This window comes from Glandiceps talaboti, chromosome 15 (assembly GCF_964340395.1).
Source record: "Glandiceps talaboti chromosome 15, keGlaTala1.1, whole genome shotgun sequence".
In the NCBI taxonomy this organism is placed as follows: Eukaryota; Metazoa; Hemichordata; class Enteropneusta; family Spengelidae; genus Glandiceps; species Glandiceps talaboti.
The window spans coordinates 8,768,684-8,784,074 of NC_135563.1; the positions used below are offsets into that span (position 1 = coordinate 8,768,684).

Here is a 15,391-nt window from a genome sequence, read left to right on the forward strand (position 1 = left end):
ATCCTACCGTACCGTACCGTACCGATCCAGCTATATCTATGTGTTCTAGCACTTTCTTGAGAAGCCAGGCAATCTCATCGTCTGTATCTTTCCTGCGTTGATAAGCAAACTGAGTTTTGACTGAACGTGAGGGATAACGTTATTAGACAGAATCACTCTCTCAAAACATTTCATAATAACGGAGGTGAGGGCCACCGGTCTGTAGTGATTTAACTCTATTGGGGTGAAATTTTAGTGACAGGCACATCTGTTGATGTTTTCCACAGGATGGGAATAATGCATGTATAAATAACTTTGCTTGTGCATGGTATAATCACTCTTAATCGTATCTATCTCGGCAGTATTGGATCGACAGTTCAAGCGAGAACAATTGGTAATGTTGAAAAAGTCGAGATTATGGTGGAAACCACAGTATCACTCTTTGACGGAAAATGAGCTGTCCAGACTAGACGATTTCAAAGGATGGAAAGAATTGGATAAAAATGGCGAAACAAACATGATTGATGATTTGCATCAAGCTGTTAAGGAACTTCATCAATGTGACTATTGTCATGGTAACATCAGTGTCGATAACGTTCTTGTTGGCACTTACAAGGTGTGTATCATTTACATTTATTATGTGTAAGCGTTGCTACGTGGTTCTATGGTACCAATAGTTTATAAGCCAATATATGTAAAACTGTTTACATTAAATTTCCCGGTTCGAAGTAAAGCGGGAAATTGTTGTCTTGGCCTGACGTAACTACTGGCCAATAGGAGGCAAGCTTTGCACGGGTGTTCTGTGCAACCTAGTGGTATTTAAGTGAAAGTATGCAAGTATTCGTCAGTCTATAGCATTGCCACCAGTACGTTGTGCATATCCACTTTCAAATCTTCGAAATTATTCATTTTATTTCGTTTTCGCAGTACAAATCAGCTTTTTATTTTTGTTCCACAAAAGTCACCTTTCTGTGAAAAAAATGCTTGACTTTTTTCAGCACATGTAGCATGGCATTCGGGTACAGGTTTCCAGAACTGTTGCCCTTAAGAATTATGGGGGTTTTATTTCTGTTTTTTCCTGGGCGGCCATGTGCTCTCTGGACGTTTTCAGTCTAGTGGATTCTCTTGCCTCTACGGCAAATTTACCTTCGATCACATGCATTCTTTTGCGGCAGCAAACAATTTGGTTTCACGGCTTTTCAGTCTTTCTTGTACAATAAAGTTTTGCGTGACCCTGGCCCTGCACACATTACTAAGGCAACGCTTTCCCCTCCACTATGACTTGCGTCATGTGTGTGTTTGTTTGTTTGTTTATGTATGTGTGTGTGTGTGTGTGTGTGTGTGTGTGTGTGTGTGTGTGTGTGTGTGTGTGTGTGTGTGTGTGTGTGTGTGTGTGTGTGTGTGTGTGTGAAGTCTGGATAAGACAAGTGAAGTCACTTTATTTCACTTTATTCACCACTCAAGCACCCCAGGTATAGCTCAACAATTTTTACTTAATATTAAAGTATTTAAAATTTAGATAAAAATTGTGTCTCGAATTGGCCTCTTTCATCAACGCTCTCAAGATGTTTGCATAGAGTATGTCATAGTTTTTCATAAAGTCATTTAATTTCTTTCATTCACACAGACATCGTACGGGGCATTTTTGATGACGAAATACCTACTTAGAAAACCAAACGAAAGCTCGTCAGATAGTATGGTGAAGAAGTCCAGCAACGTCAAATCTCAGAAAGAAACAACAGCCCACAAAACTGCTTCAGGTGATGGTCCTCATGGAGCCAACAGTCAGGGAGAAAAGCAAACTTCTGATGACAAATGCACTTCGAGTGGCCAATCGAAAGATGATGGGAAGGCAGAATCAACGAACCAAGGAGAAAAGCAAACTTCGGATGACAGAGGCACTTCGAATGGAGAATCTAAAGATGGGAACATTTACGGTCAAGGGGAAAAGCCAACTTAAGGTGACGGATCACTTCGAGTGGAGAATCTAAAGATGGGAACACACTCTACAGTCGGGAAAAGTAAACTTCAGATCTTGACATTGGAAAGACAACACCAAAATCAATTCAAGAACATTGACTTAGAGAAATAGATTTATTTGATGTTTGGAAATAAACATTTACTTAGAGAAATAGATTTATTTGATGTTTGGAAATGAACATTCACCGAGAGAAATAGATTTATTTATTGGATTCAAGTCGTTTTTGTAATTAGTTATTTTTTCATTTTTAAAAAATAAAATGCTAAAGTGAACAATAGCTCATAAAGAATGAACAGGTCATGCACAGATATAGGCAGCAAAACACTATATAAGTAAACATCATGAGCCAAAGCAGTGGTTCACAGCAGCTTAGAAGTATGTCAGAGTATCTTCTGCTGAAAGATATTTATGCTCAAGGCTGTTGAAGGACTGATTGTAGATGTCAATGTTACATGCTGTTTTATCACCTTTTATATATTTCTTTTTTATTCTGTCGTGTAGACCTTGACTCTGGTATTTTTATCTTTGAATTATTTTTGTTTCTTTCTTTCATTGTAATCTAAAAGTTTATTTTAAACCAATTATCAATAAAAAAATGCAAAAACTGAAGATATCTTGAGTAATGATCCCATACTGATTGGTCAGGACAAAGTACATACATTCACATCCATGGATGCATGCATACACATGAACAATGTGCATTAACATTCACACACACACACATACACACACACACACACACACACACACAAACAAACACACACACATATACATATACACATACATACATACATACATACATCCATCCATCCATCCATCCATCCATCCATACATATGTACGGACGGACGTACATACATACATACATACATACATACATACATACATACATACATACAAACATTATGGTGGCCTACAAGTGACCTGACAAACGACAAATTTGTAAAAACTTTAAAATTAAAGTTTTTTGTTACAATTTTTTGTTTTGTCTTGTCATTGTGGGCCACCGTACACACACACACACACACACACACATGCACACACAGAGACTAGACAGACAGACCACCAATACTGAGTGTTCTTCATTGGGTATAGAATACTATAGAACACAGGGATGGGCTGAGGTGGGAGTATAGAACCATTGTCTCATCCGAAAAATCAACATTATGAATTTCTATTGTATGTATAATAAATTACAATGTAGTGCAAATACCACTGATAGTATAATCACACATCAGTGCAAGTTACCATTGGTACTTATGTAAAAAATATTCTATCTTGTCAAGTTGATGCACACTCGGTTCAAACCTGTTCCACAAGACTTAATTGTTGCTATGGGTGTGGCTTGTTCCTAATATGAGTTCATTTTTGGCTTGTTTATCGATCTTCCCTAGCCTGGACAAGTTCAGTTTGCTGAAAAACAAAACATTCCCGGTTGATCCATAGCTCCATTTTTTATAGATGAACAGCGGGATTTGGGAACACAGCACAAATGAATAAAATATTTGACACAGCACATTACCAGTACATCATATCAATCTCACGTTTATTAGGCATCTGTATATTTACTGATCACATTTTACTGTTATGGTTACCGTAGTAAATTTTGTATTTTCATGAACATAGCAAAAGAGTAACATTTAAAAGTCACATTGCTAAGACTTTGCAAAACTAATTACATTACAAATTAGTAATTACCCTGCACTAGTACATTTGCATAGAAAAAGTTACAAAAAGTACTTTAAAAAGGCAAAAAAAAATTGTTTCTGGTCAGCATGTGCATCACTTAAATACCCCCGCGTCAGTCTTTTTTGTGTGTGTTTGTCCAGCCCATGCACTCTGCAGATCCGACGGGAAACACAAAAATAGCTTTTCCTACTTCAGTGAAGACAACTGCAGAGCCAATCATGAACAAGCAAATGACATCTGCCCCCACATACACACTTGCTCTAAAGTACTAAATAAAAAGAACAGTAACTGCCATAAATAGTAGACTGAGTGACAGGTTTGTTGAGAATTAAAAAAAAAAAAAAAAAATCGTGTCATTGCACCATTTTAGACAAACTGTCCTGACCAGAAACAATTCTTTTCTTCTTCTTGGCCTTACAATGTTTAAATCAACATACACAACAATGTGTCTCACAACATTTCTAAAACAAACTTCAAAGTTAAAAGTCGGTGAAAGGATAACCAGATCCTTATTAAGTTAAAAGAAATATAACAAATACCCAAGTAGTTTTCAATAATATACATTAAATGTAAATTTTATAGTGTTTTCTCACACTGTGCTCGGAATGCTTCACATTGGTTATTTACCCCCTGGCAAGGACCTATAATGGCACAATGTGTCTCTATACTGATTCATATCCCTGGAATGCATAAAAATCTCTATTGCTTCAATAAGAGTATAGAATCAAAAATCCTTCACATAGCAAATCTTATCCTACCAGGTCCCCGTTTACACCGTCTAATTGACTTGAGCACAATCGTGGTTCAGATTGCATATAAGAAATTTAACCAGACAGAAACAAATTGCAGTGGAAATACTCAAACCAACATCTAGCAGATTCTGAATCAGCCACTCTATCGGTCTGACCATCTTGACTCCACTCCAAATACTGACATTTTTTGAGCTCGCACTTCACATAAATTACTTGTAACAACACAAAAAGCTTGATGTCAGTATATGTGTAAACATCTTTCGTAGTCACCTGAGAACAGAATTATCTATAAATGTGATGTAATAAGTAGATTTACATTCCCAGGCATATAGCATAAAATAGAATTATAATGTAATTTATATTCATATTCAATTTATTTTTTAAATTTCATAACAATTTACTTTAAATGAACCTAAATTAATTGATTCATAGGTGACAGGACATATATTATACACACTAGAAGTGATATTTGGATAATTTTTCAAGGCTTTTCTGCTTAACAACAGAACATTCACATATTTCCAGTACATTTGGGTGTGCATGTACCCAAATGACTTGTTATTCATACTCTAGGGTATAGAACTGCCACTAAGTGGTACGATATTCATATTCCAGGGCCTATAACTTGCCACTTAGTGATATGATATTCATATTCTAGGGCATACAATTGGCAACTTAGTGGTATGATATTCATATTCCAGGGCATACAATTGCCACTTAGTGGTATGATATTCATATTTATGGGCATGCAAATGTATATAAAAAAAATACATATTAGTGTCCTGCATATGACATAATATTCATATTTCAGGGCACACAAAAACCCTATAAGTGGAATAATATTCATATTCCAGGGCATACAACTCCCTATAGATACACTATTCATATTCCAGGTCAAACCTGTCTATACACAGTCTACATTGCCTTTAAGTATAAAATACAAATATTACATTTTGATAAGCAAGTATTGCATTTTAGCTGCATATTTAAAAAAAAATACAAAGTTTAGTGTAAATATTTCCTTTCATTTGTTTCTCATCACGAGACCTCCAAAATCATTTGGTTCAGTCAGACAATCTGGGGTGGGGACAATGTGGGGGTGGGGGGGGGGGGGTTAACAGACACATATCTTTTGTCTACTTGCAATCGTTTTGTAATCACATCACTAGAGGTTTGATGTGAAGCTATTCATAAGGTGCATTCTGATTGGGTAGAAAGTACAGCATAATGCTTTCCAATCAGTTGGACTGTTCTGAGGGCTTCACATAAGACCTAGAATCGCTGTTTTTGAAAGAAACTCTGCAAGAGCTAGAGAAAAAGTTCTTATTTGTGCATTTGAGTAAAAAAATTCAGAAGAAGTGCGGTGATGAGAAACACATGACAGAATAAGGCTGCCCCTTAGGGAACAAATTAAAGTAAGTTATATTATTTATTTAGTATGTCAAACAATGCTACCCTTGGGGTACAAATTAAAAATCTTCAAATAATATTATTTATGTAGTCAGCACGTAATAAAAATTAGATTTTTGTGCTTTGAAAGGCTGAAAACGAAGGTACAATCATCTTTTTCTAAAGGTGAGAACTTTTGTAAATATCAGAACCCTGGACATTTAAAAAATTTATTTTAATTTTTTTTTTTCAACATTTTGTTAATAATTTCATTTCTTTTGTTGTACCTTGTATTGTTCCCTCCTTCTTACCCGCTGTGAGGTATCAATTTTTTTTCAATTTTTTATTTTCAAGAAGAAATTATTTGCATAAAAAAGTAGATATACACATACAAGATTGTTTTTAAGACTGGTTAAGGTCAAAGGTCAAAGTCTTAAAAACTGTCACTTGATTAGTATATATATTCATGGCCATTTTTACAAATACACTGAATTGAGTTGTTTGGTCTATTATGGTATACACTGATTGTACTGGAAAATTAAAAGCAAAGATTCTCTTGGTCTAAAATTTCAAAATCTTGTGTAAATGCTAAAAATTATACAAACCATCGCAAGATCAACATCTGAAATTTACATACGGTAAATTGTACTGAGTTATACAAAAACTTTAATTTCGTCCTATGTTTTTTTATCACAAAAAAAGGCGAAATACAGCAACCCTGATAAAATAACCCAAATTACAAACACTGCCAAAGAATTACAATAAACACGAACACTCGACTAAAACTTACAAGCAAGATAAACATTTTTCATAAAATTGATTTGATCTCAAATATTTGATGATGAAAAAAAATCGGCAGCCTACAAATTTATTAGACGTTGTGGCCCTTGCTAAAATAGAACTCAAATTTGTATATTAAGAAAAACAGTTATCTGGCATGGGCCATAGCAATAGTCAGTCCTGAATAACAGAATGACCCTGTGATAAACTTCTGGCTTTATTGATAGGATAATACTAATTTGAGAACCTGGGATTGAATTCCTAGCCTTTAAAGACCCATATCAAGTTAGATTAAAATTTGGGTGTGAAAAACAGTCGTCTGGCAGAGTTATAGAAAAAGTGGTCCTGAACATAAGAATGGTTCTAATTAATCCATATGGCTCCACTGATAAGATAGTGGTAATCCAAGACCATGGGATCCCAACATGGGGGTTTATCAGAAGGGTGATCCTATGGCCCCCACAGATAGTAGTAATCCATGGGATCCAAACATGGGGGTTTATCAGAATAATAATCCCAATGGCTCCACAGATAAGGTAGCAGTAACCCAAGACCATAGGATCCAAGCATTGGGTTTTAAAAACAACTGCATACTGGGACCAGCCTCAAAAGTTACAAACACTTAGGCTCAGCTCAGCAGATCAACAATTAATATCAGTACAAATCTATAAATAACTTTATTTTACTTCTCGGACTTTCAGCAATAGTATCTCAAACATCAACACAGATCTGGAATAAGAGAAAATACAAAATATTTATTGTATAAATCACTTAGAGTAATGTACACAACTTGAAAATTATCATAAGGACTGGAGACATTGATTGATCAACAACAGGCACTGGAATGATATTACACTGCTTTTACTGGAAAGAAGTTGAGAGTTTGAAAGACTGTCATAGAAATTCAGATAAAAACATATCACATTATACAAAATGCATTGTTATGTAATCTGAAGAGTTCTGTATGATAATGCAATGTTTTCCAAATCTGACCCCTCCACCCTGCCCCCTCCCCCTTTCCCATTTGCCATATTGACAAAAGGACTACAACTTGTAACAGTTGGCAAAGAGAACCATTCTTAACAGCCGGACTGGACCACTGACAGTGCCTGTCAGAAAGTCTAAAAATATGTGGAAAATTTCAAAACAATACCTGTAGTCTACGAGGTCATTTTAGTTACACAACAGTTGCAGGAAGTGTTTGTAGCTGAACTAAGTTTGTTAGATCTGTTGTTCCCTGAGTTACAGTTTCCTGGTCTTGAATTTCCTCCATTGATTTTTGTTGCACATATGATGACTTGTGTTGCTTTTTAGCAAAGTTGACAAACACCTTGAAAAAACAACAACAACAACAACAAACAAGTCAAAATTATGGTACTTGATAAGCATGCACTCGCAAAATACTTAAAATTATATGATACAAATGATGCCCATCACAGTTGATATCTCTACTTTGATTACAACTAGCGACAGTCAAGTGTTTACAATGTACAAATGATGCCAATCACAGTTGATATTGCTACTAGCATTTAATGTAGATACAATATAAAAAGGCCATAAAACTGTTCTTATGAAACCACATTTCTATACTACCAACATGCTGTGGTGCCAAGTGTTAATAATCTAATTTATCTGTTTACATTCCATGTTCATAACAAGTTTGGCTTGCCTGTCACTAACACTGGACATAAATAAACTTGCTGTCATTAGAAAACCACTCGACTAAAAGAATGGTATTCAAACTCCACCAGTCTTATCTTAAAATTAAACCAACTCATATATACTATGGGCAATTTAACAACCTTACGATAACCTGCATATCAGTCATTCCTCCATTTATGGCCAAACAAATCTCTTCTTATGTCAACAGTGATCAAACTAAACATAGAGCTTAGACCATACACATGTAGGGTCTATGGTTAGAGCCAGGAGATGATTGAGGATGTTTAAAACTACATGTCAACACGATACACGTAATCTGTTTAAGTATCCACTTATATTAATGGGACCTACAATAGCTGTGATGTCAAAGGTCATACTCACATCATCCAACGTGGTCTGTCTAACAGAATAATCTTCAATGTCCAAAGTCTCTTTCATTCCTTCTAACTTTGAAAAAATGTCGCTTAATGATCTTGACTTCAACTCAAACTGTACCATATTGAAGTGACAATCCTGTTGATAAAAACAATCACTAGTCACTCACTGTAATGTGAATAACTTAGCATCGCAGACAATATAATGTTGTCTAGTCTGGCACCCTCAACGTCTGGTTGAGACTAAAACTATAAAATGGCAAGAAGCAAGAAGATACAAGACATGGCCGTATTGGATTCTAAAATGACGCAATTTTGATATCATTTTGACTTCAACTAAGAATAGTGGAATAGAATTTTCTTGAACAAAGTATCACGAAAAGTTTAGAGAGTTTATTTCCGAGGCACAATAAATTGATTTTGTGAGATTACATATAAATGTGTTACCTTGAGCACACTTTCTGGGAATTCATGTTGGAATAATGATTTAATTTGTTGTTCTTTTGGTTGATTTTTATTCGGGATGATAGTAATTGTGTAACCATCTCCAAATTTAGACTTGAGATGTTGTATACTACCAATACATTTAAACTGTCCATTCACCATGATGGCAAGACGACTGCAGAGATTCTCACACTCTTCCATACTGAAAAAAGGTAAAAAAAAAAACCGAGACCATGATGGAGATGACAGTTGAGATGATGAGATAAACGAACGATGTCCAATCAATATATCATTAGTTAATTAACATCTGTCACCGCAAAAAAATAGAATTTCGTCAGAATTCAGTTCTGGTAAAGATACTTATCCTTTCACAGGGGCACATTAAGTTATTCCCACTCTGTTCTTATTTTTCATGTTATTACATTATTTAAATGCAGAAAAAAATAAATCATTCTGACTCGATTGTAATTTTCAAGTGGTACTCTTCCTTGCATTTGATATATGGTACACTATCAGAAAAAAAAATTGCAAAATTGAATTTCTATGTTGGCCGCAATGTCCACCTGAAAAAATAATACAACACTAAAAATGAAATATCTACTAGTAGACGGACTATTTTCATCACTATATACATGCAAACAATTCTAATTCTATTATTTCTTCACTTCGCTACTACTTGGGGTATCTCACTCTGATAACTTGACAGTGGACAGCGCCCTCTATAGCTCTGGCAAGAAAAGAAAATATTACCTTTCTGCAAAAACACAGCAGTGACATGTTCAAACACCATAATAATGAAATATCAATTACCTGTGAGATGTAAAAATGACTGATGTACCACTTTTGACTACATCATGGATAACATTCCACAAGAAACGCTTAGATTGTGGATCCATGCCACTAGTGGGTTCATCCTGAAAAAAAATAAAATGTATTAAAAATAAATGAATTTTAAAATGATTTCTTAAAGTATGTATTAACCTCATGACTATAATATACAAACCAGTACGGGTTTTAAAATTTGAATAATGCCACCAGATTTTTTTGCAATGCTCAAATTTTCTTTTGAGGGAATAACAGATCACAGAGAATAGGTGCTGGGTAAAATTCCTACAAATGTATTTCACCAGACTGTCAAAACAGTACATTGTTTTCTACTAGCACTATTTTAAGCCATATATTAAAATATGAATTTGGTAGATCTCACGTCGTCACCTGTCGTACTACGTAAAAGTATAATTCAATCACCAAATGTCACTTTTAAGAAATACAATAGAAGACAAACATTGGTAAGTCCTCTACATTTGGAGATTGAAGGTTGTGCTCACCCCTATAATTTCCCTGGTGACAACATGCCATGTTCTGGTTACTGATGTTCTGGCCTTTTTGCACATGAGCATTGCAAAATGGCTAGAACAAAAGGTCTAAAATTTGGCCATGACTGATGATTGCATGGCCATCCCTGAAGCCGTGAACGAAATGTTTGTAAAAGAACTCTGTGTGAATTACAGTATAGTGGTTACATTTTGATTGCTAATAGTGGCTAATAAAACAGTACAGTACAGAATGAGCGCTAGCTTTGTATGTATCTGCTGTCCGTTTAGCCTAGTTTGTCAAATATGACATTCACGTGATGTCATCAGTAACCAATCACATCATGGTTTAGAAGCCAAATTGGGCTCAGTAAATAACATGGTGCATCTTATACGCTGTCTTTACCAACAATACTCAACTGTTCTGGCCTTCACGTCCAGCCTCAAAAAAGGCTTGTGAACAGCACTCCTAGTGGCCAAAACATGAAATCTTTTAGCTAAATACAGGTTGTGAACAGCACTCCTAGTGGCCAAACCATGAAATCTTTTACCTCAATACAGGTTGTGAACAGCACTCCTAGTGGCCAAACCATGAAATCTTTTACCTCAATGCAGGTTGTGAACAGCACTCCTAGTGGCCAAACTATGAAATTTTTTATCTTTATGATATCCAAATATGGAGTATTTGTGTTATATCAAAATATTTCTGTTACTATACACTTACCATGAATATAACAGATGGGTTGCCTATTAGAGAAATGGCAGTTGAGAGTTTACGTTTGTTTCCTCCACTGTATGTTCCGGCTAGTCTATCAGCATACTGAAGTAAGTTTAATCTTTCAAGGGTGGAGTCTACTACCTGTCAATCATGAAATGAACATGATATGAATACATTAAAAACATTCGGTGGTGCATTTCTGAAAACACTATGGGCTAGTACGTGTTACACTTGTTGAGAACCGTATTAGCGACAAGCACAAACAGAGGACAATAGCTAAATTTTCATGCATATTCATCTTAAGGAGGGGCTTGTAAAAATAACCACCAATGCGTTAACTAAAATGTGTGAATGACAACGTCTACACACTCATCAAACACAATTACCATAAACTGATAAGACATAGTAATGACATAAATGTGTTTGCCAACACCTGCATGCAGAGATTGAATATATTAAAGTATATATATGCATATATGGCCCAACCCACCGCTTATCGTAATCTCAATGGAATGTCCGGTCTGAAAATGACATTCGCTAGACTGTTCGGGCAAGCCCTCACATGCGAACTTCGTTCGCTTATAGTTATAGCATCGAAAGAAAGCCCGAACGTCTAGCAGCAAGACTACTTAATCCTCTCCACCATCATGTATATATATATAAACAAATACTAAGAAGTAGTTACCGGTGGTTTATGTTTATTAATGGATGACACATTTCCCATGATGCACTATTCAAGATGGCAAATTTATATAGTGAGTTCCCCATTTTTTCTTACTTACTGAAAAAATACGCAAAAAGTTATTCTGTAATTTCTCCTACCTCCTTCCTCTGCCTAGCTGGTATACCGTGAAGTCTTGTGTAAAGATACAGATGTTCCCTTCCAGTCAGTTTATCGTACAGGGTATCATATTGAGGGCAGTATCCCATGTGTTTGTATGCTTCTCTCACATTCTTTGCAATACTGACAAACAAATATACAAAAAAATATGAATTAGAACAGATCTAGAAGTGAAGTTTCAGTGATGGTATAAGCTAATTAAAGTGACCATATGGATGAGGATTGGGGTATTTATTTTAGATTTTTTAATTTATAACAAAATTTTATCATGGTGTCCTACTTGAAAAATCAACAAGAAACAACATTGCAAAAATGCTAAAAAAAATGTCTAAAATCGTTGTTATTGTACGTACAATATCAAACATTTTACATGTTTTATTCTCATCCATATAGTCATTTTAATCAAAGTTCCATAGTGTGTAACTGAGGCATATTTTCATGTATGTCAGTAGATAAAAAACAAATTAATACACAAGTCAACACTCATCAAGATGCAATTCTCAGTAGCCACGATTTGAGATTTTACCTCCTGCTAGATGGTCAAACTAGAACAAGGAGGTTGACTTATTTTCACATGCACCTGTAGTACATGTAATCTATGTGCACATGCACAGTGCATGGAGCAGAAGTCAATATTGTGTCGACCAAGAAATCAAATGTTTGTTATTTTTATGACGCACCCAGGCAGTAAAGTTCTATTACAGGTACTGAGATTTCATTATCTTTATAGATTTCATGTAAAGATTTTCCTTGAATCATAGGTGACTTATTTTGACACTGTTATAAATATGATACTAACCTGTAACCATGGAGATAGGCATCACCACTTGTAATACTTTTATCACCTGTTAGCATCTGGAATAGTGTAGTCTTACCAGCACCATTAATACCCAGTAACCCAAAACACTGTGTATTGATATGAAAGACAAAATCTGAATAAATCTTTCGTAAAATTCTTCATAAATTACCATCTCGCTATCTGACTAAATATGCTAATTAGATTGGATGAAGTTTGTAACTATTCTACCAAACAAAGATCAAATCTCAGTATGCATGTACCAAGAATTAGCAGTGATTCTGACAAAACGAACCTTCAAATACGCTGGCACTACTAGCCGCTGTGCTGTAGAACAGTCTATCAACACATATAAATCAGTGAAAAAAACAATTCCAAACTTTTAGGAATACATACATAAATCATCTTATGTCACAGAGGATGACTTCCAGTATGATGGAACTGGGTAGATTTGTTTCAATTTTTCTCTTGAAATTGTAGTTTTTGAGTCATTTTGAAAATTTAAAAATTCTTAAAGAATTTGACATTCTTGCTTTGGTACCATTCTACAAGGGCAGGTCTATATTTGGATAATCCAGTCAGACTTATGTTTGTCTTTAGTATGCTTAGTATTTCTCAAGACTAAGCAGTTGTGGTAAACGTGATGTCATTAAGTGCGGTTTCCCCATAAACCCTTACAGGAAAACCCTCCAAAATGGCTGAACACAAGTGCAGTAGAGTTTCTTAAAATTTCGAAGTTGAGTAAGTTACTAAAGGAGTAATTTTATCACTCAAGATCATATCTAAAGTGATATCAGTTATCAATAAGCCTAACTGGACGTTTGCTTTAAAAAAAAAAAAAAAAAAATCGAAATAAATTGCAATTTTTAATCTAAATTTACCCATGCTAAAAATCCATACAACCTCCTTACCTGACCCTGTGGTACTCCGAGGCATATTTTGTCAACAGCTAACAAACTGTTTGTTAATGACTTTTTCTTCTTTTTCACATCATATACCTGTATGGGTAAACGGATTTACCGATGCATTGAGAATACACATAATTACTCAATGTCATTCTACACAAAGTTTGTAAGTAAAATACTGTGTTCTGTAGATCTTTGGATAAAAACCATCATAAAGTAAATCAACCATTGCTATTTTAGTCTAGACTTTCAGTTTGTACTTGACTCTTGTTACGCACACCTCACAGCATAGTACTGTCAACATGTGACTTTTTAATGAATCTCCTGGCATCAGCCAGAAAACAGATTCAAATTCATAGTAGATTTTAAATTTAGCCCGGTGAGTCACATGACGTCATTAGTGTCACCACATGATTAGAATCAACAAGGAGAAAGTGGAGCTGTGTTGCATAAAGATAATTATCATATGCAATGGTAATAACATAATCAATCACAAACAGATTATCTTTCATGATGGACTTTATAGATATATCTATCAGCTAAGAGTTACCAAGACTCTTTGTTTTGTTGGCAGAATGGTTGTATCTTGTAGTGTGGATTAACAATTCGCTCAATTTAATATCTGTGTCAAACTGTGAAACTCAACAGACTGATCCTTACCTTGGTCAAATTTAACAGTCTGAGGACATCCTGATCTGACTCTCTTAATACCCTTTGTCTTTCCTGGACAACATCTCCATCCTCCTCACCCTCAATAATACTGTATTGTTGAACTGATTTCAAACCAGATTTCCTATCATTTGACAAAAAACAACATCATTTAAATTACATCTAAAATTAAACCAATTTTAAATCACCAATCTCTCTCTCTCTCTCTCTCTCTCTCTCTCTCTCTCTCTCTCTCTCTCTCTCTCTCTCTCTCTCTCTCTCTCTCTCTCTCTCTCTCTCTCTCTCTCTCTCTCTCTCTCTCTCTCTCTCTCTCTCTCTCTCTCTCTCTCTCTCTCTCTCTCTCTCTCTCTCTCTCTCTCTCTCTCTCTCTCTCTCTCTCTCATTATAAGACCTATTTTGCAAATTTCCCTGTTCCTCGCATTCCGTTAGATCGAGGTATTCCCATTTATCCCAATTACCTTTTAAATCTGGAGAAATATCCATATTCACAAAGCAAAGTGAAACCTAGGAACACAAATCCTTCTATTGCCATGACAACAAGCATATGTGACAGGATGTCCCATTCAAATGGATGCCGCACTTTTTCATATTCACCTGCAAAAGTTAGAATTAAGTTCTAAGTATTGAAAACATCGTCAGTAACACCCTAACTCTTGTATAAAGTATTTCATTCTGGAAAGACCAATGCCAGATTGTGATTAAACTTTGGGGCCTGAAAAAAATGTTTTCAGGATGTCAGAACTCTAGAAAAGTTGGTTCTGTACAACAGAAAAATCCTATTTAATCTGGTGATAAGATTACACTATTGTGAAAACTTGGTATCAAAACGTGGGGGGCTCAAATAAATTGGGCATTAAGCCTAACCATAACTTTTTATCGGCAAAATGCATACTATGTAAATTATTCATCAACAATTTTTTTTTTTTTTTTTTTTTTTTTGGGGGGAGGGGGGGGGGATGTCAGATATATTACATTTATCTGCTACTGATGCGACCACACTGATAATCATGCATATAAAATGTACAACTAATCATACACGGATTATTCCAATCTATGTATAGCACAATCAAAACTTTTTACATTTTTTGCATATTGAGCATT

At 35.2% G+C, this 15,391-nt stretch overlaps 1 protein-coding gene across 1 annotated transcript in view; it reads right to left on the bottom strand.

Annotated features, from left to right (window-relative positions):
• Positions 1-3,502: 3,502 nt before the first annotated feature.
• The window catches only part of LOC144446446 (ATP-binding cassette sub-family A member 2-like), a 76,330-nt gene continuing 64,441 nt past the window's right edge, over positions 3,503-15,391 (bottom strand). The window contains exons 11-21 of the mRNA XM_078136208.1: positions 14,749-14,884; positions 14,282-14,414; positions 13,628-13,714; positions 12,720-12,826; positions 11,902-12,043; positions 11,086-11,220; positions 9,859-9,962; positions 9,052-9,250; positions 8,612-8,743; positions 7,722-7,898; positions 3,503-7,297 (exon numbers count right to left, since the gene is read on the bottom strand). Coding sequence (XP_077992334.1) covers positions 7,746-7,898; positions 8,612-8,743; positions 9,052-9,250; positions 9,859-9,962; positions 11,086-11,220; positions 11,902-12,043; positions 12,720-12,826; positions 13,628-13,714; positions 14,282-14,414; positions 14,749-14,884 — 1,328 coding nt within the window. The 3' untranslated portion in view covers positions 3,503-7,297; positions 7,722-7,745. The remainder of the gene's footprint in view (positions 7,298-7,721; positions 7,899-8,611; positions 8,744-9,051; positions 9,251-9,858; positions 9,963-11,085; positions 11,221-11,901; positions 12,044-12,719; positions 12,827-13,627; positions 13,715-14,281; positions 14,415-14,748; positions 14,885-15,391) is intronic.